Below are 26,019 nucleotides of genomic sequence, written 5' to 3'. Positions count from 1 at the left end.
CAGGATCTGAGGAGCTTCTGTGTGGTACTATGTGAGCTATGGCAATGGACATGGTGTGTCCTGAGTTAGTGAGTTTGAAACATGTTGTTTCAAAATAAAGCTCTGCCCCGCTTTTCATGACTTTTCAGATATTCTAAATAACCCAAGGTTATTAGCCCTGAATGAGTTTTCAGTCTCTTCCCTCCTGAACTGAATGACAGTTATATCTCTACAGGCTGCTTCTGTGATAGCAGTCTCACATCGCCATCTTAGCCTCATGAAAGGGACACTCTCTAACCTTTGCCCCACAATATTCTCCATCTTTTTTATTCAATCCCATATGCAGATTCCCAGACAAAGTCACGACTCTGATCGATTAGTCCTAGGCTTTATGTTCACAGCATATTTCCTCCCACCATAGCACACAGAAGAGAGCACAGTCAGGACAGTATTCCAACCACCTTTGCCATTTTAGAGCCACACACAGGGTACAAGGCAAAGTCGCTTTGTATTGACCCAGTCATGCAGTTTTTCTGCACACAAAATTCCCATTGACTATCGTATAAAAGTATGTGTGTACAAAATACACTTACGCTGCAGACCATCTTCAACAATCCAACTTCTGTCTTAAGTGACCACTTCAAAATATTACAATCGTTTCCAGTACAAGTGTGGCCTTACTTTAGTTAAATTAGACCATGAACCATTTATCCTGGCCCCTTTGGGTAGTCATTTAAATGAAATTTCATTGTAAATTTTTAAAAACCTAGACAATATTACCTGCCAGGGTCCTAAATCTACAGTCATTAATCAGGCAAACTTTCCATTAAAAAGAGACTGGGCCTCAGATAATAACAGTTGTAAGGGCTTGTCTATACTTACGGCCAGATCGGCACTGCTGCAATCGATACAGTGGTGTCGATTTAGTGGGTCTGGTGAAGACCCCTAAGTCAATGGCAGAGCGCTCTCCTGTCGACTTCTGTACTCCAGCTCCTTGAGAAGAGTAAGGGAAGTCGGCGGGAGAGTGTCTCCCATCGACAGTGCAGTGTGGACACTGCAGTAAGTTGACCTATGTTACATTGACTTCAGTTACGTAACGGAAGTAGTGTAATTTAGGTTGACTTACAGCTGTAGTGTAAACCAGCCCTAAGTTAGATCAAATTTGGTGCCTATGCTGCATAGTGGATTGCCCTAAACATGCTATGGACGTTGTTCTACTAGGGAATGAAACTTCAGCTCACAAACATGGACCACAAAAGGGTTGAAACTTACTTTTTTTTTTACCGGTTCACATTTTTCATTGCATACTAAATGGGTTTTTCTACATAGAGGCCCCAGAGAACTTTGCTTACCACCTGACAGATTCTTTGATATTCTGGATTTCTTTCATCAGAACACCCTCTTGACAATGGCTGTAGGAACACAAAGATGCAGTTAGACAGCAAATGTTTGTTTCTTTTAGGACTGAAAAGTGCATTTAATAAAATAATTCCAAATTCTACCCTCAAAGGTCATGCACAGCTAACATTGATTTTGAGGGAAATCATGTGTACTCACCTTTAAGGGCAGAATTTAATTCATGCATCCATGAGCCCATGAACAGATAATTCTGCTCTCCCTGCACATGTGGGTTTTTCATTAATGTCCACTGGAGCTTTACACAGGAGAGCAGAATACCAGTGCTGATTGCCACCATACAGATCTAAGAGCAATAGTTTGCCTACGAGCAAAAGAATCATACAAAAGTAATGGGCCATATTGAGACCTAGTGTAAGAGGATGCAGCTTCATTGATATCAACAGAGTTGCACCTCCTTCCACCAAGTCTGAATTTGGCCCAGAATTATTAAAAAGCAGTACTTGTGTGGGCAAAGTTGTAGTCAGAATGAGTGATGTATGAATGGAACTGTATAAAAAGAACGTGGAGAGTACCTAGGGAAACTTACATTTTCTTTGTTACTTCGTTTACAGAATGTAATTAACACAGACAGTAAACCATTTATCTGCATTTGAAAGAATCCAGATGGTTTATTTAATTTACATATATTTGTAGACTGTTACCCTTCGATTATGTTTTCAGAGATTATAATACCATTCCTTCCCTCTTATTTTGATCAAATCCATTCCTATCACTTGGATTTAAATAAGCTGCAGATCTTACATTATTATTAGTAGTAGTAAATATTTACATTATGGTAGCACCCAAAGGCCCCCATTGTTCTGGGCAATGTAGAGATATTGAAGAGAGACAATCCCTGTCCTACAGGGTTTTTTACCTCCAATGTGTATATAGTTTACCTAGCACACAATAGTGCTTATAATGTCAAAAAGCATGTCTGAATAGCTCAACTTTTCACTCTAGTCGGCCTGTTACTATCATGGACCTTCCCTGGACTTTATGCTCTTCTCTTTCATTTACAACATTGTCTTTTCATGTTAATTAAAAAGTCAGCTTTCTACAAATAGTGATTGAAGTGGTCAGTCACACCTACCAAAAACGAACATAATAAAGTCCAGATGTCTACACTAATTTTAATACAAATCAGTTCCTGTGGTTGTAATCAAATTAAACTGAGGACCAAATTTACCAGTGGATGAATTAAGCGGAAGGCACTATATTGGAATTATTTTTATAAGAGGATTTGACAAACCAAGTAAAGAAAGTATACTCATAGTTCAGCATCACAGAAACCAATAGGAAGAAATAGTAGTTTTAAATTGTGTAATAGAGAACCATATTATTTATAATTTCTTCTGGCATTGAAGAAGATTATTTTTCAATCTAAATGATTCTTTGGATGCACTGACGTCACTGGTAAAATTCCCAGACATTTCAATGAAGCTAGGGTTTAGCCTTAAATTTACTGTGCGAACCGGTTAGTTCTTTATTATAGTAATTATTGTGATTGTAATTTTATATCATAAACTGACAAAATGCTTTGTAGCTGTTACATATAGTTCATTCTTTGACATATGCAGCCAGTAGTTTACCCACTTCTTTTTTATATCTACATATTAGTCAATTTCAAGATTATAAACCCTTCTGTATTTTCCTCATTGGATTATAATATTTAATACCAAGATAACACAGTTTTTATGTTCTTCAAAAACATGTACAATTTTGTATGACTGGGAAAACTAACTAATTACAGAGAATATATAATAAAATATAACATATGTTACCAGGACATGAAGTTTCTCTCTTGTGGGATAACTTGCTATACAGCCTTTAGTCTGAGCAAAATACTGTTTTGATGATAAAAGAAAACTGAAAACATTATCCAGTGTTTTTCTCATGCAACTCAAAAGTCACTGATTTATTTCTCTTATTAAGAGTATCATGTAACAATATGAAACTTTTTACATTAATTACAGTCATGACAGCAATCCTCATGAATCCACTTCATACAACAGATGGTAAATCATCCAGTTAGTGCTAATATTTTTTTAAGTGAAATCCTATTTTATAAGGCTACACATTTTCTGAATTCTTTCTTGCTGTGAAAAAAAAGTCACAGTCTACAAACACGATGTAGAACGCAAATTAAATGTCTACAGCACTATATCTACAACTACTAGCCTCCCTATGGAGTTAAAATTCCAAGCACAATTTCATTCTGATATAGTGATCAGTTCTCTCTATAATTAGATGGCAAAAGTGATTTCTCAGGGTAAGAGTCCCCTAGTCATTTTACACTCCAAATCAATAGTGAAATCTACAGTGTGGATCAGAGTGGAATTTTGCTCATACTGTTTAGCACAAAGGTCATGCTAAAAGTAAAACTAAACACTGCTATTAAGCATTTCCCAAAACCAAACATTGCCATGGAGCAAAAATGATTCTTCTTTACAAAGGGCAGAATTCTCCACTCAGTTCAGCAACATAGATCTTGCCTCTAATACTATTCTCTCCCTACGAACTGGGAATATCCAGTGACAACAATGGAAATCTCCACAACAACCTGGGAGAATGGAATATCAGACTTGATATCCACCATGTGGGTTTTAGGGGAGAAATTTGCCATATGGAAACAATATGGAAGTAGAAATTAATTTAGACGCAGCATGAGAAGCAGTGAAGTCAATAGGAACCTTTCCATTGTCCCAGCATACACTGGAATTGGCCCACCAAATTCACCAACATACAAATACAACATGTGAATGTTTCAGAACTTTCTATTCTTGGTCCCTCTTTTAAATCAATCAGTTTGGTTATTGTCTCACTGGGAAATAAAGTTGAATTGTTTCAGCTGCTTAGGTCTATAGCAGTTGTATGAACTGGGTTTATATCCCTAGCAGCACATCCAAACCACAAAAAAGTCACTTTGCAAGGGCATGGGTAGTGTGGCCTGGAGGCAGAGGCATGGCCTTGAATCCTAGCCAAGGGGAGTACTGAAATCTAATACTACAGGTATTTTGTGCACAGAAACCAGTGGAAGTTTTACATGCTGCAGAACTACAGCACTGAAATCTTATTGCATTGTGATTCAGGTGACATTCAGTGACATTCATTTACTCTTATAAGGCAAGTAAGAGATTTTGAATGTCTTCTCTTTGTACACTAGTTTCATCCATTCCACTGTAAACATGATATTATTCTCATATAATAGTTATATACCCCACACTAGTGCAACGAAGCCAAAAGAGCGTTACTGTCTTTGCAAGCAATTCCTTGGTTCCAAACTCTAGAACATGGGTCAGCAACCTTCGGCATGTGGCCCTTCAGAGTAATCCACTGGCAGGCTGTGAGTCATTTTGTTTACGTTGACCGTCCACAGGCATGGCTCCCCACAGCTTCCAGTGGCTGCGGTTTGCCGTTCCCAGCCAATGGGAGATGTGGGAAGCGGCACGGGCTGCAGGGATGTGCTGGTCGCCACTTTCTGCAGCTCCTAGTGGCCAGGAACGGCAAACCACGACCATTGGGAGATGCAGGGGGCTGTGCCTGCGGACGGTCAACGTAAACCAAATGTCTTGCGGCCCGCCAGTGGATTACCCTGATGGGCCGCGTGCCGAACGTTGCCGAGCCCTGCTCTAGTACATATAGCATTAGTTAGGATCATACTACAGGACCTCAGCTTGCAAGGTCCTATACCTTTCAAAAAGAAACACATAGTAAAAGCATTTGGATCAGAAATGCTTGCTATTTCCATCTCACAGCACTTCCAGTGACTAATCCCTAGAGAGACAGCCACTTAGTCTCTCTGTCCCTATCTGTAAAATAGGGATAATAGCACTTCCCTACATCACAGGGGTGTTGTGAGGTGCCCATTACTATGGTAATGGAGGACACAGAAGCTGTGTGAGAGGTTAATGTAGAAGTGAATATTTAAAATGGGATTTGGGAGTTAATCTGCAGTTGCCCATATATGAGCATTTATAACACTCCATTTTCAAAGGGCCAAAGCCTCTTTCCTGGACATAACCTAAGAATAAGGGCTGTGTGGAAGGGGAAATATACAGGGATCTGGCAGAGAGAAGCCACTCTGCCACTTCTTCAAACTCAGGGCTCCAGGAGCTGTTGCACCCATACCCACAAGGGAAATTGGCTGGTGGATAAGTTTGATCAAGGTCTGATTCATCATTGCGGTACTCCCATTTTACTCTACTATAACACCACTGAAATCAAAAGAGAGACATCAGCAGAAACTGGAGCAATGCAGTGGTAAATCTGGTCCATAGAGTTCAGGCTGAAATTTCATCCTTAGTTTACTTTGCCACGCGTAGGTACTGTACCTAGTATGACACACAGAGAGAAATTCACATCTTGTGCAAAATTTGGATTCACTCGTTTGGTTAAGACCATTTCAAACTCTGCTCTGAATTTCCTGGCAGTGCAGGTTTGAGAGGGACATCAAACTTATTTTCACTTTCAGACAGACTGAATGTGAGTGCAGCTTTCTGGAGGTGACAAGCCTTAATTACAGCCCAGAGCCACACGGCAGCACTTAGCATGTCTACATTTATTAGCTTTTGTGTTACTGATGCAGCAACAGGGCAGAGCTCTGAAGATATCATGCCTGGCATCATTTGATTACAGAAAACATTCCCAGTCTCTAATCCAACAGACACTTAACCCAGAGAGCATCTTGTGACCCGAAAGGGATCATCTGGAAAGGAATCAAAATTCTGTTAGCCAAAACCATTTATATCAGCTGTGAAAGCCAAACTCTGCAAACGAGCTAATTGGAGAGCTTCCCTACAGTCTCTCTGCCAGTGTGCAAAACACTCAGACACAGGCCCACCCATCGCAATGCTCTGCCCCATCGTTAGGGGCAGTTTAGTGTTCAAAATGTAGGACCAGTTATTTGTAAGGCCTCAAAAATCTGGAAACTTTAGAGCGCAGCAATCGAATAAAGGATCGTGGGAACATCTCTCTAGACTCTTGCGCCGTGTACTTGAAGTAGTTCTGTGGATGTGCCAGGACATCAAACAATGCCTTTATCAGCTTCTTATCCTGAAAAGGGTAAGGCAGATTTGTTACTGTCAAATTACAATCAGAGTCACCAACACTTAATGACCAATGATTCCATAACGAATTGTTTTAATAGAAGCAATGGCCTGGAATTTTTACTTTCCTGTCACTAATGTGGGTTCTCAGAGCTGCACAGCTGGAGTGAAATCTTGCCACGGACTTGAAGGGAGCCAGGCTTTTGCCCCTGGTCTTTATTTCAATACTAGCAGATCCAAGCATTTACAGAAAGCAGACTATTGAGTTGAGGTCTGACAGGAGAAATGTGCTTTTTGGGTGAAATCCACTCCACTTGCCTGAGTACTGGCCTCTGTATAAGGTGGAGTATGATGTGTGTCAGAGAAGTGAAATCAGTCTTTCCAATCCAGGGTTAATAACTGCAGGGCCCTCACTCCCTCCTTCAAGGCTGCTATTCTGTGAGCTGAAATAGCCGCCATTGTCTCTCCGTGCCAGTTGTGCAGGGCATTGCATCCAAGTAGATGTAAGCCTATGTCCCCCTCCCCAAGCTTGGTCCCACTGCAGCCTTCCAAGATGCCCTATGTGAAGCCAGCCTGGAGATCCTTTTCCTGGAACTTTAGAGATGCATAGGCACCCTTGTGCAGCTGCTCCACCCACCCCTAGGCAGGGGGCTTCATTGATGCCGAGGCCTGGGAAGGGATGTGCACTGATTTAGCACTTCCCTGAAGTGGCTTGGACCTATAGAGCTAGTATAGAGGTCTTGGAAGGCATTAAAGTTGCTCATGCAGACAGCCCAAGAGAGGGCCTCAGTGGGGTGAATCCCGTGTAGGGAAGTAGCTTCACTAGCACAAGAAAGTGTAATTTACCATTCTGTATTAATCTCTCCATTAATTCTCATACCAAAGATTGAATAGAGGAAAATTTACCTTAAGTATCTCTTGATGATTTTCAGATGCATAGAGTCTACCATCCCGAACTATGTCTTCTATTAGCTCCTGGTAATCCTCTGTTGGGGACACATATAAGCATTTGCCTGTTAGATTCAGCTGCATAATCAACGAGGGTGTAGTGAGTCGGTGTGGCTCCCCTCCTGCCCAGCAGAGGGAGCTCCCTCCCAGACACCCAAGTGGGCGGAGCTACCACCACCTGTCCCCGCCCCCCGGAAGTCAAGGGGCGGGACAGGAAGTAGAAAAGCTGGCAGCCAGAGCTCAGTCAGAGCCCAGCCACCGCCGAGAGCAGACGTGCCGGCGGGAGCTCCTGACTGGGAACCCTCCAGGGCCCGAGGCAGCTGCCCTGACTGGCCGGAACTCCCTCACGCCCGGTACGACGAGGAACCCCCTGAGCTTCCCCGTGACCGATACCCAGAGGGGCCGCTGGAACTCCCCCGTGCCCGGTACGAAGAGGAGCCGCCGGAGCTTCCCCGTCCCTGCTGCTACCCGGAGGAGCCACCTGACCGCGCCGGGTCGGACTTCCCGGAGGAGCTGCCGGACCTGCCAGCAAGCCTTGGTCCTGAGGAGCCTATGCAGTTAGACTGGCCTGGATCTGGTGCGACTGACGAGGTAGACCCTGAGGGGGATATGGACAGTAGCCCGGGGGTAGCCGACCCCTGTCAGGCTACAGAAGCAGAGGTCCCGATGTCAGTGTGTTGCGGTCAGGACCCCACTGACCAGCGGCAGTGATAGCCGCTGCTAGGGCCCCGGGCTGGGACACAGTGGAGTGGGTGGGCCTGTGTCCCCCCTGCCACCCCACTCACGGGTGGCAGTTTTCCCCCTCGCTCAGCCCCTGCTCCAAAGGGCCTGAGTTTATTGTGCTGTCTGCTGCCCAGCCCCTGCTTCAAAGGGCCTGAGCTTATTGACTATTTGTTGTTCAGCCCCTGCTTCAAAGGGCCTGAGCTTATTGACTATTTGCTGCTCAGCCCCTGATCCAAAGGGCCTGAGCTCATCATTGACTGTTTGCTGCTCACCCCTGCTTCACAGGGCCTGAGCTCCTTAACTGTTTGCTGCTCACCCCTGCTTCACAGGGCCTGAGCTCCTTGACTGTTTGCTGCTCACCCCTGCTTCACAGGGCCTGAGCTCCTTGACTGTTTGCTGCTCACCCCTGCTTCACAGGGCCTGAGCTCCTTGACTGTTTGCTGCTCACCCCTGCTTCAGAGGGCCTGAGCTTATTGTTCTGCACTGCCACTCAGCCCCTGTACCGAAGGGCCTGAGCATTCTAATACTGTTTCCTGTCGCTCAGCCAGCTAGAGGAGACAAGGAGCGAGTCGGTGTGGCTCCCCTCCTGCCGACAGGAGGGTCGAGCCCCGGCACAACCGATTAGAGGGCCAAATTCTTCCTTTAACACACGAGTGAGCTGCTGGCAACTTGACGCAACAGGAAGGGTGGTGGGCGTGTAGGTTCACATGTAACACCAAACATCTGGCTCTCAAATTAGCAATCTTTGGTATTTCAAATGACCTTCTATAAAAACACTGTGCTATTTATTATGATGACACAAGCTGAGCTATTCATCATCAATCTGTCAAAGGCAAAAGAAAGCAGCAGCAGCCTGGGACAGCTCTGTACTGTAACCATGTGGCATGCTTCAAACTTATTATGTTGCTAAAGAAATCCACACAAAATCCATCTTTAAATATTCTGAATCTTTTGCTGTCTTCTTCATATAATAATCAAAACTTTTCTTAAAGAGCAGTTACAGTTGATCCATGGCAAAACCCTCCCAGGCAACAAAAGCCTTAAAAGGAAGGAAACTCCAAGCTAAGGGCGAGGTCTTCCCCCAACCAATGAATTATCCACTGTCAGTGAGACACTGCAGCCAACCAGAGAAGGGCCTTCTGCTCCTAGTGTGTACAGGGAAATGTTACACCTCACTCACGCTGTCTGACAAAGCCTTCACTCCAACCTCACCAACAGTGACACAGGTGCAGAGGAGACATCTGGGGTGAAGATGTGGCCTCACTGAAGTCAATGTGGTTTTTTTGCCATTGAATTCAATGGAGCCAGGATTTCACCCCTGGGATTCCAGGTGAAGGGCTGAGTTTTGGGAAGTTTCGAGGGTAAGCATGAGGTTGGAGTTAAGGGTGAAGGAGATGAATGTGTGCAGTCAGAGTCCAATTAAGCACAGTAGGCGTGTGCCTAGGGGTGCTGGCATTCTAGGGGTGCCTAAAAGTTACATGTGGATTAACAGTTTCATTTTTTACAGAAAACACAAAGGTCAGCTGTGGGGGGGGGCACTAAAGATGCTGTGCCTAGGGTGTGTAAAGTGTAAATCTGGCCCTGTGTGCTGTGTCCCTCGCACAGCCTGACCGGCTTCTTAAGGCTCATCGGATGTGCATCCCTGTCGCCAAAGGAAAGATGCTGCTGACAGGAGAGGTTGTTGGGAGGAGGATAGTTCCCCCCACCTCCTCTCACAGCCACTGTGGTAGCATCTACAGACCAGGACCTTTTTGTGCTAGGACTTGACAGACATATAACAAAGAGACAGTCTGTGTCCCAAAGAGCTTACAACTGAAGAAAAAAATCAGACAACAAGCAGATATAGATTGGGGGGCGGGGGGAGAGCACAAGGACACTAAGAGACAATACTAGTCAACAGAATAGGCAGTGGTCAGAGCATGCCAGCTGCCTAACCACTGTTGAGTTTTTGTAGGCAGCAGGCACAGGACAGTTTTAAGGAGGGATTTAAAGGACACTGAGGTAGCTTTGTGGATATTTACAGGGAGAGGTTTCCATGCATAAGAGGAGAAAGTATACAAGTTCTTGTTGGAAAATTTTACAAGCTGACAATCAGACTGTCATAATCTGCAGTACGGAGGTGGGAGTTGTTTATGTGCAATTACATCAAGTCCTCCGTTCATTCAACCACTTGGCTAAGTGAATTTAATGCCAGATAAGCATAGCATCATATTTTTTGTCACTGGAAACATATTGATTTTACAATGTATAAATATGCAAAAACTTTCTATGTTTAGCTGCAAGCAAAGTGCATTAAAATAAATAAAAGCAGACTCTAATAGAAGTAAAGTCAGTCAAACTCAATGCTTCAATTGACACATTTTAAGAAATACTCCCCAAATCATGCAGGCATAAGCCCTGGGAATGGCAATAAATTCAGACGGAGACAGGGTATTGCTTCTTTCTGTGATGCTTCAAGTTTCTACAGACTTATCCCATACTGACCCAAAGAGCACAAGTATTCAGGGAGCAAATCATGTCCAACTTCACCTGCTTATCAGGAGACCTGTACTTGAGTGCCAAGTTAACTAACAAAAGATTCAAAGGGTATTCACTGTTACTACTGTAATAACCTATTGCAAAGGAGCATCTTTTCCTTGCATGTTTTTGTGTCTTTCTTTTACATTATTTACTATATTGTGAAATTAGCACCCAAAAAAAAAAGGGGGGCTCTAAAACTTCTCCCAAAATGTTAATTTGCAGTTTGTGAAACAACAGGGCAAAGCAAGCCTAGGACTTTGTATACGCTGACATTTTTGCAGCTCCATCAGTGCTAGCAGAGCATGAATGGAAGCACTAGCATACACCAGCCAGAAGTGTTTTATCCACCTAGTCATCTAAACTGTCTCTGGGCAGAGTTTGACAACACAGTGGTAAAAATGTCAACGGCCAGTCTACGCTAACATTCTCATGGCCTGCATGTTACAGCAGCAATAAACACAGACTAAGTGTCAATGCCCCAAACTGGAAGGGTTCAATTTTTTGAGAGTTCTGTTTTATAATGTGCTCCACCTACCCTCCAGGGATTGAAAGGTTCATGCTCCCACTGTAACATTCTACAGTACTTATCACCTGTTAATAGCCACTTACCATCGTATGTTACGTAAGGCACCTGGAATCCTTTGGCACTATTCCCTTCATTCGACTTGAACTGGATCCACAGTTTTTTAGACCTAGACGTGAAAGCTATAGGGCGTTCGTAGGTTTGGCAGGTTTCATATGTGGTCACAGAATTGGAGGAAGCTTCCAAAGAAAATGGACAATATGCAGCTGTTAGACAACTCTTAATAGGCAGCAGGTTCAAAACAAATAAAAGGAAATATTTCTTCACACAACGCACAGTCAACCTGTGGAATGCCTTGGCCTTCACACCATCCTCTGGCAAGACAATAACAGGGTTCAGAAAAGAACTAGATAAATTCATGGAGCTGAATCCATCAATGGCTATTAGCCAGGATGGGCAGTAATGGTGTCTCTAACCTCTGATTGCCAGAAGCTGGGAATGAGCAACAGATTACCTGTTCTGTTCATTCCCTCTGGGGCACCTGGCACTGGCCACTTTCGGAAGACAGGATACTGGGCTAGATGGACCTTTGGTGTGACCCAGTAGGGCCGTTCTTATGTTCTTAACTCTTCAGTTACTTAGCGATTAAAAAACACATTAACCTATTGTGACAAAAATGCTTTTATGGTAGGAGAATAACCAGAATACAAGAAGTTAAATAAGTGCAGTTTTACCCCTTGTTTTACAAGCATTAGTGTGCCAAGATTTTGCTGTTAGTCTGAACTGTTTTGGGCAATAGCCAGAGCCAAATTCTGCTCTCAGCTACAGGAGGCCAACTCAGGGCCGCCCAGAAGGGGGGGCGAAGTGGGGCAATTTGCCCCAGGCCCCACATGGGCCCCCACGAGAGTTTTTTGGGGGCCCTGGAGCGGGGTCCTTCACTCACTCCGGGGTCCCCAGAAAACTCTCTCGGGGGCCCAGGATCCTGAAGCTTCTTCCGCTCCAGGTCTTCAGTGGCAGGGGGGACCCACCGCCGAAGTGCTGGTCTTCAGCGGTAATTCGGCGGCGGGGGGCCTCTGCCGCAGGTCTTGGGGGCATTTCGGCGGCAGGTCCCGGAGTGGAAGGACCCCCCCGCCGCCGAATTACCGCCAAAGTGGGGGCCCCCCGTCACCGAAGACCCCAGACCCCCTGAATCCTATGGGCAGCCCTGGGCCAACTTCCACCCAAAGAGTCTAATTGAAAGGACAACTGCAGTTATTAGCTGAAATACTTTAGAGCTCTTTGCAGAGAAAATTCATCTCGCCTCTGGGAGGTGCAATCTCCCAGACAACAGGTTATCTGGCAGTGCGGCAGGCTGACTGAATCAGGAGACAGCCCAGCCCATTGCCTAAGGGTATGTCTACACAGCAAAAAGCTGTGCATGGACTAGCCTACCTGAGCTAGTTTGAATTCAGCTAGCGCAGGTAACAAGCAATGGAGACAGCGCAGCACAGACCCTGGGTAGGTGTTCTGGTCGCTTGCTCTCCCAGAAGCCTGCACTGTGCTGTGTTCACTGCTTGTTACCTGCGCTAGCTGGATTCAACCAAGGTTAGGCCAGCTTCTGCTGCGTAGACATATCCTGAGTGCAGGCACCGGGGAACCAGAGCTGCAGGAATTGAGGACTTGTTTGTGGACAGAGTGCTTGTGTCCGATCTCCACAATCCCTTAACAGAATCACATCAGTTCTCAGTTCAAGCTTCTTTATCCCACTGGCGCTGTGCCGCTTGAGAGGTGTTACTAGAGCCCTACACTAGCCCGATGAATGGTTTGTGGAGGTGGGGCATCAGGGGAGTGACTGGTCAGTGCAGGCTCTGTTTTTTCTTTACCAGGTGACCTGCAGTTGGTAAGGAGGGCCTCTGCCACCTTGATCCCTGTGAAGCATATTGGAGGCTTGCTCATACCGTGACCATGTAACTTGGCCCCATAATTACTTTCATAAAACATTTTTTTCTTCTTTTCTTTTAGCTTTTTAAAAACATATTGTTTGTGAGATGTGCCAGCACCAGAAACTGAAATGGTGTCTCCACAGCACATGTAGAATCAGACTCAAATGTAGGGGTGGAAGGGACCTTGAGAGGTCATCAAGTCCAGCCCCCTGCCTGCAGGCAGGACCAAGTAAGCCTCAGCATCTCTGACAGGTGTTTGTCCAATCTGTTCTTAAAAACCTCCAACGATGGGAAATACATAACCTCCCTTGGAAGCCTAGTCAAGAGCGTAACTACCCTTGTAGTGAAAAAGCTTTTCCTAATATCTACTCTAAATCTCCCTTGCTACCGATAAAGCCCATTCCTACTTGTCCCACCTTTAGCGGACATGGAGAACAGCTGATCACCGCCCTCTTTATAACAACCTCTAACATACTTGAAAACTGTTATCAAGTTCCCCAGATATTTTTTTAACTCAAGATGATACAGGCCCAGTTTTTTTTAAACCTTTCCTCACAGGTCAGGTTTTCTAAATCTTTTATCATTTTTGTTGCTCTCCTCTGGACTCTCTCCAGTTTATTCACACCTTTCTGAAAGTGCGGCACCCAGAACTGGACAGCACTCCAGGTGAAGCCTCACCAGTGCCGAGGTGAGCAGCACAATTATCTCCTGTGTCTTACATACGATAATCCTGTTAACACACCCAGAATTATATTAGTCTTCTCCTCAACTGCATTGCACTGTTGACTCATGTTCAGTTTCTGATCCACTATAATCCTCAGATTCTTTTCAGCAGTACTACCACCTCACCAGTCATTCCTCATTTTGTAATTGTGCGTTTAATTTTTCCTTCCTAAGTGTAGTACTTTGCACTTGTCTTTATTGAATTCCATCTTGTTGATTGGTACAAGTGGAATGGGCCTCAGTCCGGATGGTATTAGTATTTGATCAGTACAACCTGGGCAGGGCTCACCTAGAGGTAAAAGCACCCATAACTCTTTACCATTCATCAGCCCTTACAAATGCTATATGAAGGTTTCTCACAAAGATCAATGACACATTTCAGCGTTAGGACCTCGATTCATCGGGACCCAATTCCACATGACGATGCTTTTGGAAAGGATTTCCAAATTCATTGTCAAATGAAACCTATTTCTCTACTCTTTAGAACTAGGCTTTAGGTGACTGGTTTTTAGTTTATGCACCAGGCGTGGAATAAGCAGGAGAATTCTGTTCTTGACACTGAGGTCCATCGGAAAAAGACAGACATTGTATGGTTTGGAAGATATTTCAGACTTACAACTCTTTCGCATCACCAGGTAGTCTCCACATTCATCTTCTACTGGCAGAAATATTTCTGGAACCACAATCAGAATGCGGCGCTTAGGAGGTGGATTTATAGTCCACGTACATTCAGTGTTCGCAGGGTAATTCCCAGGATAGTTTGGGGATTCAATGTATCCAGTAAAATCTCCAAGTTCACCTCCACAGTGTCGATCTGAAAAAGGAACATATCACCCAGGGCCAGGGCATGAGGAGAGGGATACCTAGAGCCTTCTCTACAGTCATTGTCAGCAAGAGCAACAGACATATGAACCCATTTCTGTTTGTATATGAAACAGGTGCACTCCTCTGCCAGCTGCACATCAAACTGATCCCTGCTTTTGCCTTTGTTTCTTTAAATAGTGAGATCAAGGCTGAAAAATAAAATTAGGAGCAGAACTAGCTATTAGCACAGAGGCATACGGTGGCTGTGAGGCTACAGTGGCTTGCAAAGGAGATGTAAAACATGACCATGTCAGAGTTCTCCACTCCCTCACATCCAGGGTAACCTTTTTATTCTCAGCTTTGCACAGGGGTAAGTAACTACACAGGGTGTAAGGTACTGGAAATTCAAATATATGGTGCACAATGTCTGCAACAGCTCAGGACAGAGTGACTTCTGCCCCATCCATTCAGAGGGTGCGGTGCGTGTGCCCCCTAAACCAGACCTGCTCCACTGGCTGCAGTCGAGGAGATGCAAGGCCATTACCTTGAGTCCCCTCCCTGCTTCTTTTGAAGAAACAAATGCAGAAGAACTGGGATTCTGACTAGCCCCCGTGCAGGATGTTTTGAACACTCTTCTTGTGCACCTGGGCAGGTCTGGGCACTAGCTGCCTTATAATATCGTTAAGACTGTGGCATGCCCTACATTTATAAAGAGATGCAGCTACCAGAAGCAGACATATATAGTCAGGGTTTCATCAGAGAATTTTCTCTTCCCCTAATTTTCCTTGCTTTGTGCCCTCATCTTCCCACACTGCAGCCACCACTATTCAGAAAACAACAGGGACTCCCTTTGGGGCATATTCTGTAATAAGCTGGAGAGGTTACTGTTAAGAAGCCCAGAGAGCAAAGCAAGTTGCCTGAGCAGCATTCCTCAGGGAGCGAGAAAAGGTGACTAAGAACCCAACCAAATCTCTTGCATTACATGGCAAAGCCAAGATCTACCAGCAGTACCCAAGCGTGGCTCAACACTCCCAGGGTTGATCTTTCTCATGTGCGGACTGGCAAAATTCAATTATTCTTAGCGTAATAATACTACATGCCTCATTCACAGAGCTGGATGCCTCAATAAGTTATCTGGGGACGTAACTCATGTCTGGTGTAAACAGGTGCAACTCCTGTGACTTCCCTGTGGTTATGCCCTCTTGTACCAAAGCTGAATTCAATCCCTAAAATCCTCATTTTGGATGCTAATGACTCTGGCCTTTTTCATTTCTAACTGGCTGAGAAATCCATGTGTGATACTTACTTTTACACTGGGTTATGTTTGTTGATCCATCAAAATCAGTAGTGGTGTTTCCAGGACATGAAATACAATAATTTTGACCAAACTCAGGTTGGTAGGTCCCAACTGTGCAGCGAATACACCGGTGAGTTGTAGTATTATAAAAATGACCAGGTGAACATTGAACTGTAGGGGTTTGTAAACATGTAGTACAGTTACTAAAGTGCTACTATGACACTAGAAAGTAGTTTTATATATGTTTTTATAGGGCTTATTATAAGCTAAGTAAATAACTAATGTTATACTTGCATGGAGCTACAGCAATAAAAGGAAGGTGTACTAGGCTCCTGACTGCATTTCCAAGATAATAGCTCTTTTTGTGAGACCACAAATATAGCTCACAGTGCCACATGCTATTTCCTGTCTAGAAGTTAGAAACAGGAGAGAGAAAGAGAAAGAATGTGTATCTGTCTGTCGGGGGCGGGGAGGGGGAGAGAAAGAATAAATAACAGATAGTGAGAAAAAGAACATTTCATTGAATGGTCCAGCCCTGGTGATTTGCCATGAGTAAAACTAACTGTATATACATATGTATGATACATATATCAACTGAACAATTCTGCCACACTTAAAGTACCATACTGCCTGAACAGTCTTGCTGAAATTCATTGACTACACTACTCACTATGATTAAGGGGAGAAGGATTTGGCCCGTCGCGATTTGTACATTTGTTTTTGCAGGTCTTATGCAACGATTAATGAGTTATATTAGAATCATGCATTATAACCCCTGCCTCCTGGTTACATATGTCTCCTTAACTTTTTGTAAGGATGTGGGGCAAAATCCTGCACTGGATTTACATCCATGCATCTCCATTAGGACCAATTTTGATTACTGTTTGCAAAAAAAAAATACAATGCTGCTTACAAGAAACCTATGATTTTTAATGCAAATGTTAACAAGAAACTCCTTTGTCATTAAAATACCATCACCACAGGATTCTCATCCTAGGTCACCGGCGTTGGGGTTCAAGTGCCAATTATGTGGGACCTCCCTTAACTCAAGTTTTCAGGGGGGCTTCTGACCCACATGCTGCCCATTAATCATGCTCCAGAGCATCCTGGCCAATTCCATTTTTAGCCTGGTCATAAAGGACTCTCTTCTTGCAGGAGCTATTCAATGGTTCTGACTGTTGCGGATCCATCTCTCAGAACCTACTGCTCTTTAGTCAGACCCTAGGTTCCTTTATCCACATCCCTGGTTTCCAGTCAGCACATAATTAACATTCTAGCCAGTTTGGGTACTTTGGCCTCTGTGATCCCAAAGGGTTGGTGTTGCTATAATTGTGTGACTCCCTTGTGCATCCATCCATTCTGGTACTAAGGGGACCATCTTGCTGCCAGTCATCACACAGAGACAGTCAGCTCTCCTTTGTCCTTGAGATTAATACCTGTTTTTTCCTATGTTCTTTCCTATCTGTCTTCACAGATCGTCATGACAAATCATTGACCAGGTTCAAGATATCTGCCAGACCATCTGGTAGTCCCAAAATGCCAAAAAACTTGAGATGTAAGAGAGCTCCCACATGACTTGAGCCAGGGGAATGACACTAAAGTGTGAGAATGCTGGGAGACGATAGCTTTAAAGAGGGGATGTATTTCGCCCTTTAAACTTTAGAGTTCATGCAGTTCGTTGTATCTCTTCTTGATCTTACCTTTCGTCTCGCAGTCCTGAAACATCGATGCACTGCTGTATTTTGTTGTCAGACCTCCTCCACATGGAAAGCAGGATGTCCGGCCAGCTTCAGGTTGGTATGTTCCAAAGGGACATGGCAGACAGGGCTTGAAGCCATCAGAGGAATATTCACCCAGTGAGCACTGACCTAGAGGACGTAAATACACATTAGCATAAACCTGAACTTCATGGAAGCTGTCAGGGCCAGCTCTGGCTTTTTTGCCTCCCCAAGCAAAAAAAAAAAAAGAAAATTCGTGGGGGGCAGAGCGGCGAAGCAAAAAAACCCCAAACAAACAGAGAGAAGGGAGGCGGCCAAGGCTTCAGCGGGGTGCTCACCATGTGGCCCCTCCGGTTGGCTGGGAGGGAAGGACGCGCGACATTGAGTTTGCTGCAGGGCATTCCCCACCTCCGCCCTCTACAGGGCAGCCAGAGCGGCAAACCAAAAAGAAAAAGAAAAAAAAAAAAAGGGCATCCGGAATGCCGCCCCTTGTAATCTGCCGTCCCAAGCACGAGCTTGCTTGGCTGGTGCCTCGAGCCGGCCCTGGAAGCTGTATCATGGCTGACAGAGTATTATGCACCCGCTCCTCAGCTAGTGCAAATCATTTGAAGATCTGGTCATAAGTATGAAAGTCTGAAACCAATTTTATGCAACAAATCATGGGTTGAAATAAGATCTTAATAAGTACGTGGCTGGAATCATTTACAGGCTTTAATACAATGATGTTTGGAATAAAACTGGTTCTGTTTGTGCTACACGTTGCCTCAAAATTGTAGGACAACATTCTAGCCCTTTTTCCTTTTGTCCCCAAAATGGACAAAAATGAAAGCAGGAAAAATGCAGTATTATTTTGCATCCATTTTCTTTCAGCCCTAATTGCCTGCAGTACACACAACTCTCCGGGCATGTGACACAAGTAATCAAGCAAGGGAGGCTGCCAGTACAACTCACAGGCGGTACTCCGAAACAAAGTCCCACTCTGATCCACCACTACACGGGGGGAGAGGCCTGCTGAGCTGGAACTCCACAGATTTTAGGGAGCCAGAATTAGGGACAGTAGTTGCAATTCCAGTGCAGCTCTGTTCCCCTGCTGCCTGTGGCTTCTCTCATTCAAATGGAAGCAAGAGACAGCACCTGCCCCATAGAAGTTGCCTATCGTAACATCAAAATGAACATTACCTGGTTCACAAACCTTGGTGAACTCTTCAGTGAACCTGGTCTGAGGAGTTTCACATTTCATTATAAAAGAGTCTCTCATGGACTAGCCACTAATAACATTTTTAAGTCATAGAGCTGCAGATTATGTAGACTCTCCTGCCATTTTGTTAATGAGCTCATAGCCTATAAAACAGGCAGCTGAACTAACCTAGCCCTGAAACTATAAGTAGCAGAAACCCAGATTTTGTAGAATTCACAATTTATTTTTATTCTATAAGATGATTATTAATAATAATAATTAGTAATGAATCAAACACTTTATTACTGTATCGCCCCGAAACCCCACTCCAGATCAGGGGTTGTGCTAAACTCCATAGAAACACATACTGCACCACAGTTCATGACTCAAAATACTCTTGCCCTCAGACTCCGGGTCTTTGATATTGTCTCCACTTTGAATTGCTTTGCTCTGCTATGGTATGAAGGTAGGATTTACCTCACGGAACTGATTCTCTATAGACCCTGTGGATCCTTTATGGAAATCTCTGAAATAAAATCTGTCTTCAAAACTTTTAGCAAGCAATTGATTTCAATGACAGTGGTAAGTAATTACACTGCTCTGGGTGACACAGAATAGTGCTGCAGTTGTTCAGCCATGCCGAGAAATTTTGTCCTTTTAAAGAGCTGTTGCAATAATAAACAGTTGTTAGTTTTAGTTTATAGCTCCAATAAATCATTCCGTGAATGGCTGTTTTGTTAAGGAGTTAAATTAGCCTTGGCTTCATTTCAAAATATTTGACTAACAACAAAAAGGACATTAACTACTGGTCATGATCAATGATGAAGAATTTTGTTTATGGCTAACAAATTCAGTTTAATAATGAGCTTCTCCTTAGCGTATTATAGGCAGCAGGTAAAGTGATGTTATCTGGCTCATTATACTGAAACTGAATGGTGAAAAATATCATCCGAATTCTTGACTCTAATTTCTCCACCACAAAACACTTTTATCCAACCTTCTGCATTTTGTGGATACCCATTCATTTGCTCCTGGCTCTTTTCAAGTCCCTCTTTATTTTATAGGTATTTCTGTGGCACACATCTCTGTAGTGTCTGTGAGCCCCACAAATATTAATGAACTAAGCCTCAAACATCCCTAAGAGGTTAAAAAAAAAACACAGACTACTTTCATTTTAGTGACAAGAAAAATGATGTACAGAAGAGGTTAAGGATAGTAAGGTTCATTTTGAAAAGCAGCTAGCCAATTTAGGCACCCAGAATCAATGACCACTTTTGAAAGTCAGGCTAAGTCACTTGCCAAGATCACACAGGAAGTCTGTGGCAGAGACATCTGGAACAGATCCCCGATCTCCTGTATCTCAGTTTTGTGACCTAACTGTGAGTACATCTTTCCTCTTAAGTGCTTCTCCTTTATTGGTTTTTGTTTTTTTTGTTTTTTTTGCTGAAGTTATTTTACTGGTTTAGATTTCATTTTTTAAATCAGGTGTGACTTTTTATTTCCAGACTTTTCTTAGATCTCTAGCTTCACATTATACACCCCCTGAACAAAGCAGGGCCGCCCAGAGGATTCAGGGGGCCTGGGGCAGGGCTGGGTCTTCAGCGGCAATTCAGCAGCAGGTCCCTCTCGGAGGGAAGGACCCGCCACCGAATTGCCGCCGAAGAATGAAGCGGCAGCGGTAGAGCAGCCTAAGTGCTGCCGATCGCAACTTTTTTTTTTTTCCCCCTGCCGCTAGAGGCGCTTGTACTCACCGGGCAGCGCTCCAAGTCTTCAGCAGCACTTCAGTGGCAGGTCCTTCACTCGCTCCGAGTCTTCCGCTGCAATGAAGGACCTGGCACCGAAGACCCGGAGCGAGTGAAGGGCCCGCCACCGAAGTGCCACCGAAAACCCGGGGCGGCTCGCGGGGCCCCTGCAGGCCCCGGGGCCTCGGGCAAATTGCCCCTTCCTCTGGGCAGCCCTGGAACAAAGTAATGGCCCAACACAGTCTTTAGATATGCACAGGGAGCTCAGTTGAAGCCTTGTGCACCTATCCAAGGGCAGAAGCTATGCCCTGAGACCAGGGGCAGCTCTAGCTTTTTTGCCGCCCCAAGCATGGCAGTCAGGCAGCCTTCGGCTGCTTGCCTGCAGGAGGTCTGCCGGTCCAGTGGCTTCAGCATACCCGCTGCTGAATTGCTGCCAAATCCACAGGACCGGCAGACCTCCCGCAGGCATGCTGCCGAAGGCAGCCTGACTGCTGCCCTCGCAGGGACTGGCAGGACGCCCCCCCATGGCTTGCCGCCCCAGGCACGTGCTTGGAGCGCTGGTGCTTGGAGCCACCGCTGCCTAAGACCCCACAATGTATGTGATCACACAGTATATATGCACGAAATCTATTCCACTGGATCTCTTTTTCTCAGCAGCTTTGCCATTTGCACATTTCTTGTCTTGACAAATCACTTACATCTGTAGTTATGTGCTGTAAAACCCACTCTGGAGGAAACTGAGTTGAATTCAATATTTCAGAATCACATACAAAAAGCAGGGAAGAGTCACAGCTGCCACTCCATTTTTAACTTACCCCGTTGTTCTGTACTGCAGGGGTCTTTGAGTGCTGGGTGATCTTACATAGCACACATGGTTCTTTCAAGGTGAGTGAAGTAAGGAGTGGCAGCATCATTTCTGTGCCTTTGCTAGCTCTGTAGGGTGCAACAGTCTTACCTCCACATTCAGATATATCGCGAGCTCCAGCAAATTTTTGGTTTCCTGGGTTCTGAGGACTTGGGCAAGGTTCACAAGTTATTTGTCCTTCCTCGTCTTGGTATGTTCCATTAGGGCATAAAACACAGAGTTCTTGTTCCCCATCATAGTATGTTCCAACACTGCAGCTAGCTAATGACAGGAAAAAACATGTGGTCACCAAAATTCAATTTATGTTCTTCAAAGCCAGTAAGTTAAATTGTCAGGTACCAGGTTGCTGAATGACTTGCAGATTGATGCCTTGTACCTCTAAGGCAAATCCACTAGAACAGAATCATGAAAATGCCTGGGGAGAGAATGTTCTAGAATTTTGCATATCGTGAAATGTTCCCTATGAAGAGAAAACCAATTGCTCTAGTATAGTGCATAGCAACAGAGACTGCATCAGACTGTATAGACTATTTTGATTTTCAGAACAGATATGGGACATTGAAACATAGGACTTGCCCTATTGGGGCAGATTTATGGTCCATCTAGTCCAATATGCCATGTCTGACAATGCCCGCTGGGGTGCACAGGGTGAGTTCAAAGGGAAGTACCTCTGCACAGCCGACAGCCACACCCATAGGGGGTGGTTTGCACGCAGTTGGCCCTAGCAACTCACTCAATTCTCATTGGTGGCTCCAGGCAGCTGTGTGTGCACCACTGTGACACACCCTGAGACCTCACCTCAGCTGGCATACTAAAGCTAGTGAGGGTAGCTATCTGCGACAACAATTAGTGAAAGGCCATGTCTGGCCCTCAAAGTGCATTAAGTCTCCTCTTACAAAGCTGGCAAAAAAACTCCCAAAGGAAACCACTGTCAGAAACGGTGCTGGATCAGGAAGAAGGTCCTGAGCCAGTTTAAAACCAAGGGAGAGGCTTCAAAGGGCTGACAATGGAGGAAGTATAAATTTAAATATTTTATTTCTGTTTGTTGAACTGAATCAGAAAGTTTAATTTCAACTCAGTTCTATGTTAATCTGTGCCCCCCCCAAAAATGCTTCTGTGCTTTATGGGAGTTGTAATTCGAGTGCCTCATGAGGTCGCTACTGTTTTCTATGGGCTAGGGTCGCCAGACTACATCTCCCAGGATGCAGCATCACCACATAACTTCCATGAGGCACCGTCTTGACTCAACCAGATGGGAGACTGTGGTGAGTCAGAAGAGATGTAGTCCAGGCAGGGGGTCTGCCTCACAGAAAAAATGGCAGCACAAGGCACCCAAACTGGAACTGCAGAAGCATTCGAGACTCAGATTAATGTCAAACTGACCCAAAATGAAATGTTTTGATTCAGTTCAACAAATCAAATTCTTTCATTTCAGGTCAACCCAACCCAAAACAAAATATTTAGTTTTGAATTTCCCAACTGCAAATCAAAAAATGTCCTGAAGTTTTTCCCTGGGAAAAACTTCAGTTTTGCTGAAACTACATTTTCCATCAAAAAACATTTTGACAGAAAATTCCTGACCACCTCTAACAAACATGCTTTTTAAACTGTATATGTCATAAAGAGAAGGGGAACATTGTCAACATTCACTCCTTCCTCCTAAAATAACAACAGGCCAGGCAGTAGCTCACCAAGAGCCAAAATCTGCTTTGGTCACATCCCTGCAGTTTTCTCCCTGCAGGAGTGTAACCAAGAGCAAAGTTCCCCCCCTCCCCCACCCACCATCTAGGCTGTGAAGTAATTTCCTGAGCACTCATTCCTGTTGAGGGCATTAATTTCAAAATGGCATCCCCAAATCAGGCTTGCACCTACGTGCATAACCCTTGCCCACTCCATAATTTGATCATTCTGGAAGTTGTTTTGCTAAGTATGACGAAGAGAAAACATGAAATGTTCAGCCCTTTTTGGAGGGGAGATAAAGATTTCACAAAACAAGCCACAAACCTCATCATTCAACTCTCCATCATCCCTTAAGATTTTCATCAATTAAATGACATGGGGTGAAACTCTTCCAGCCACAGAGGGGCTGCATAGGCCTGATGCTCAGCCATATCATTGTAGATCTGCTATGCAGAGGGTCAGGAAATACAGAAGCTGTTCTTGGGGATTCCACAACCCCTGCCCACCAGGGAGCTGAGTGACACATGAAGGGAGGTTGTAGACACATCTAGGAGTGCCAGGGGCATGGCCACTGCAACTGCAAGCTGCCTAAATCTGCTTATAAACCTCATTTTGGGGGGCTCACAACCTGTAGTCTGTGGTAGTGGCTGTTTAACTGGTTATGTTCTTACACTGGCACCCATCACTGTAATATTAGAGAAGCCCAATCACACAGCCACCCACATCTTGCCTCCCACAACTCCTGCACTGGGCCCTGTGCAAAGTCCATTTATTCAGGGGACAAGGATTCTACACTTATTCACATCTGATGTTATTAGAAACAACTGACTACCCAACAAATCCCTTTGCACAGACTGTGATAACAAAGTACTTGATGCTGAGGATCCACTACTCTCTAGGAACTGAAAGTGCTCAACACATCTTGGAGTTAGTTTCAATAATGGTAGAAATGTACTCAAAAAGCGCAGACTGAGAAAATCAAGTCCTAAAAAACCTTTTTCACAATGTCTGTAGAAAAATTCATTTCTGTATTTCTATCCACTGTCTCCTCTGAGACATGCCACACGATGCAAGACTGAAACAGCTCCTGCTTGTCTATGACAGTGATGATCAAAAAATTACATTTTCATGCATCTTTTGCTATTCATTAATCTGACAGCTGCTAATTATTAAACCTAAATATTAGAATTAAAGAAGGCAAGAGTTCCCCAGCCCTCTCGAGTACACAAAGCGTATTTATTCCAGATAACTCCATGTGGATAAATGGTGCAATGTATCAGACTATTTAATGTCACATAGATATTCACTATGGATCATTAAGAGCACATAGCCCATACTCATCCCCATCTCCTGTTTATAGATGAGCTAAACGTGGGTCACTTATCTGCTGCCCAACAAATTGAGTATGTAGCTAAACAAAAAGATTTGTTATCCAAGGGACACAGATCTTTCTTCATTCCTTTCTCATGGCAAGTAGTACCTGACTACAGAAGTCACCCAGAGAAATCAGTGGCACTATGTGTGTAGTAAGAATGATACAGCTAATCCTCTAAGCAGGAAACCTAAGAAAAATGTTAAGCTCAAATTCTTTTGTGCCAATGTTTGTTTAAATAAAGCTAAAGAGTTTGATTTTCATCTCACAAAACCACAAAATAGAAGGTGTCCCATGACACATGGGAAACACCCGGTTTGAAACAAGATTTAAAGATTTGCAAACAAGGAAAAATCAAGAATTCCACTGGCTTTCTTTGCTTCCTCCCCTCCCCCAGCAACCTGCTTGTTTTTCTTCAAATGAACAAAAGAACCAATTGCCTCCAGTAGACTTCATTTTTGTACCCGCTGTCTTTGTTTGTCTTCAATGCCCATTAAAATCCCATTCTTGTATCTCATGCAGCTGTTTAAAAAAAAATATGTGAAAGCTTTTCTGATGGAAAAAAAGAGGAGGAGCCCCCACTGGGAGCCAGGATTACTAGTTACAAAGACATTTAAAGACTCTTCCCCTCTTTTCAGCACTTTACTCTTTGAGCATTTGACCCTATTGACAAATACTATGGTATCTCAGTGGCTAAGGTGAACTTCATAAAAGAGGTCATGATCTAGCATCTAACCATTTTCCTAAGATTCATGCTTTGACTTTATAATGAAAATCACAAATAACTGATGCAAATTGATCCCTAAGCAGCGTCCTTGAAGTTTTTGTTTTTAACAGTTCACAGACTTCGGTCACATGGAGAGATAATGTGTCTTAGAGATTTATGTCTATTATCGTGAAAGCAAGCAGGTTAGCAGTACTGCACTTTCCTCTCTCATTTGAGAATTTATTTCCCATCCCATTTTCAGTGGGGGAAAAAAATTGTAATATGTTGGATTTTTAGCTATGTGAAAATACATTTACTAATTGCAACAAATGAAAAAGCAGACAGGCCTTTGTGTTTCCCTTTAAACATATTTTTCATACTTTGTCTTTTAGAATCCCAGTGTCATACAACATGCAAACAATGGGAATCCGCTGTGTTTTCAATGGTGATTTCTTACTGCTTTGGATTCGCTCTCTAAACTAAGGGCATGTCTACACTTACTGTGGATTGACGCTGCGGTGATCAATCCAATGAGGGTCAATTTAGCGGGTCTTAGGTTGACCGCCAATCGCTTTCTCATCGACTCCAGTACTCCACCAGAACGAGAAGCATAAGGTAAGTCGACGGGAGAGTTTCTCCCATCGACCCAGCATGGTATAGACACTGCAATAAGTCAACCTAAGGTACGTCGACTCCAGCTACGTTATTCATAATTTGCATAATTGCATAATTTAGGTCGACTTAACCCTGTAGTTTAGACCTGCTGTAAGGGCACAAACCTGTATGATGTTGAGCAACCAACATTATTAACTTCCATGGAAGATGAGGTGCTCAGCACCTCCCCAAATTAGGCCCTAATATACCAGAGCTATTC

At 44.1% G+C, this 26,019-nt stretch overlaps 1 protein-coding gene across 2 annotated transcripts in view; it reads right to left on the bottom strand.

Moving 5' to 3' along the window:
- Positions 1-4,992: 4,992 nt before the first annotated feature.
- SCUBE2 (signal peptide, CUB domain and EGF like domain containing 2) overlaps positions 4,993-26,019 on the bottom strand; it is a 64,416-nt gene continuing 43,389 nt past the window's right edge. The window contains exons 17-23 of one of the 2 annotated variants that reach the window (XM_039536956.1): positions 21,478-21,648; positions 17,586-17,753; positions 15,895-16,056; positions 14,401-14,598; positions 11,226-11,378; positions 7,332-7,411; positions 4,993-6,432 (exon numbers count right to left, since the gene is read on the bottom strand). In XM_039536956.1, the coding sequence (XP_039392890.1) occupies positions 6,280-6,432; positions 7,332-7,411; positions 11,226-11,378; positions 14,401-14,598; positions 15,895-16,056; positions 17,586-17,753; positions 21,478-21,648 (1,085 nt within the window). In that variant the 3' untranslated portion in view covers positions 4,993-6,279. The remainder of the gene's footprint in view (positions 6,433-7,331; positions 7,412-11,225; positions 11,379-14,400; positions 14,599-15,894; positions 16,057-17,585; positions 17,754-21,477; positions 21,649-26,019) is intronic. The other variant, XM_039536955.1, reaches the window with a different exon arrangement.

This window comes from Mauremys reevesii, linkage group 4, assembly GCF_016161935.1.
Source record: "Mauremys reevesii isolate NIE-2019 linkage group 4, ASM1616193v1, whole genome shotgun sequence".
Taxonomy (NCBI): domain Eukaryota; kingdom Metazoa; phylum Chordata; order Testudines; family Geoemydidae; genus Mauremys; species Mauremys reevesii.
The sequence above is the reverse complement of the archived record's forward strand: the minus strand, read 5'-3'. Positions and strand labels throughout refer to the sequence as shown.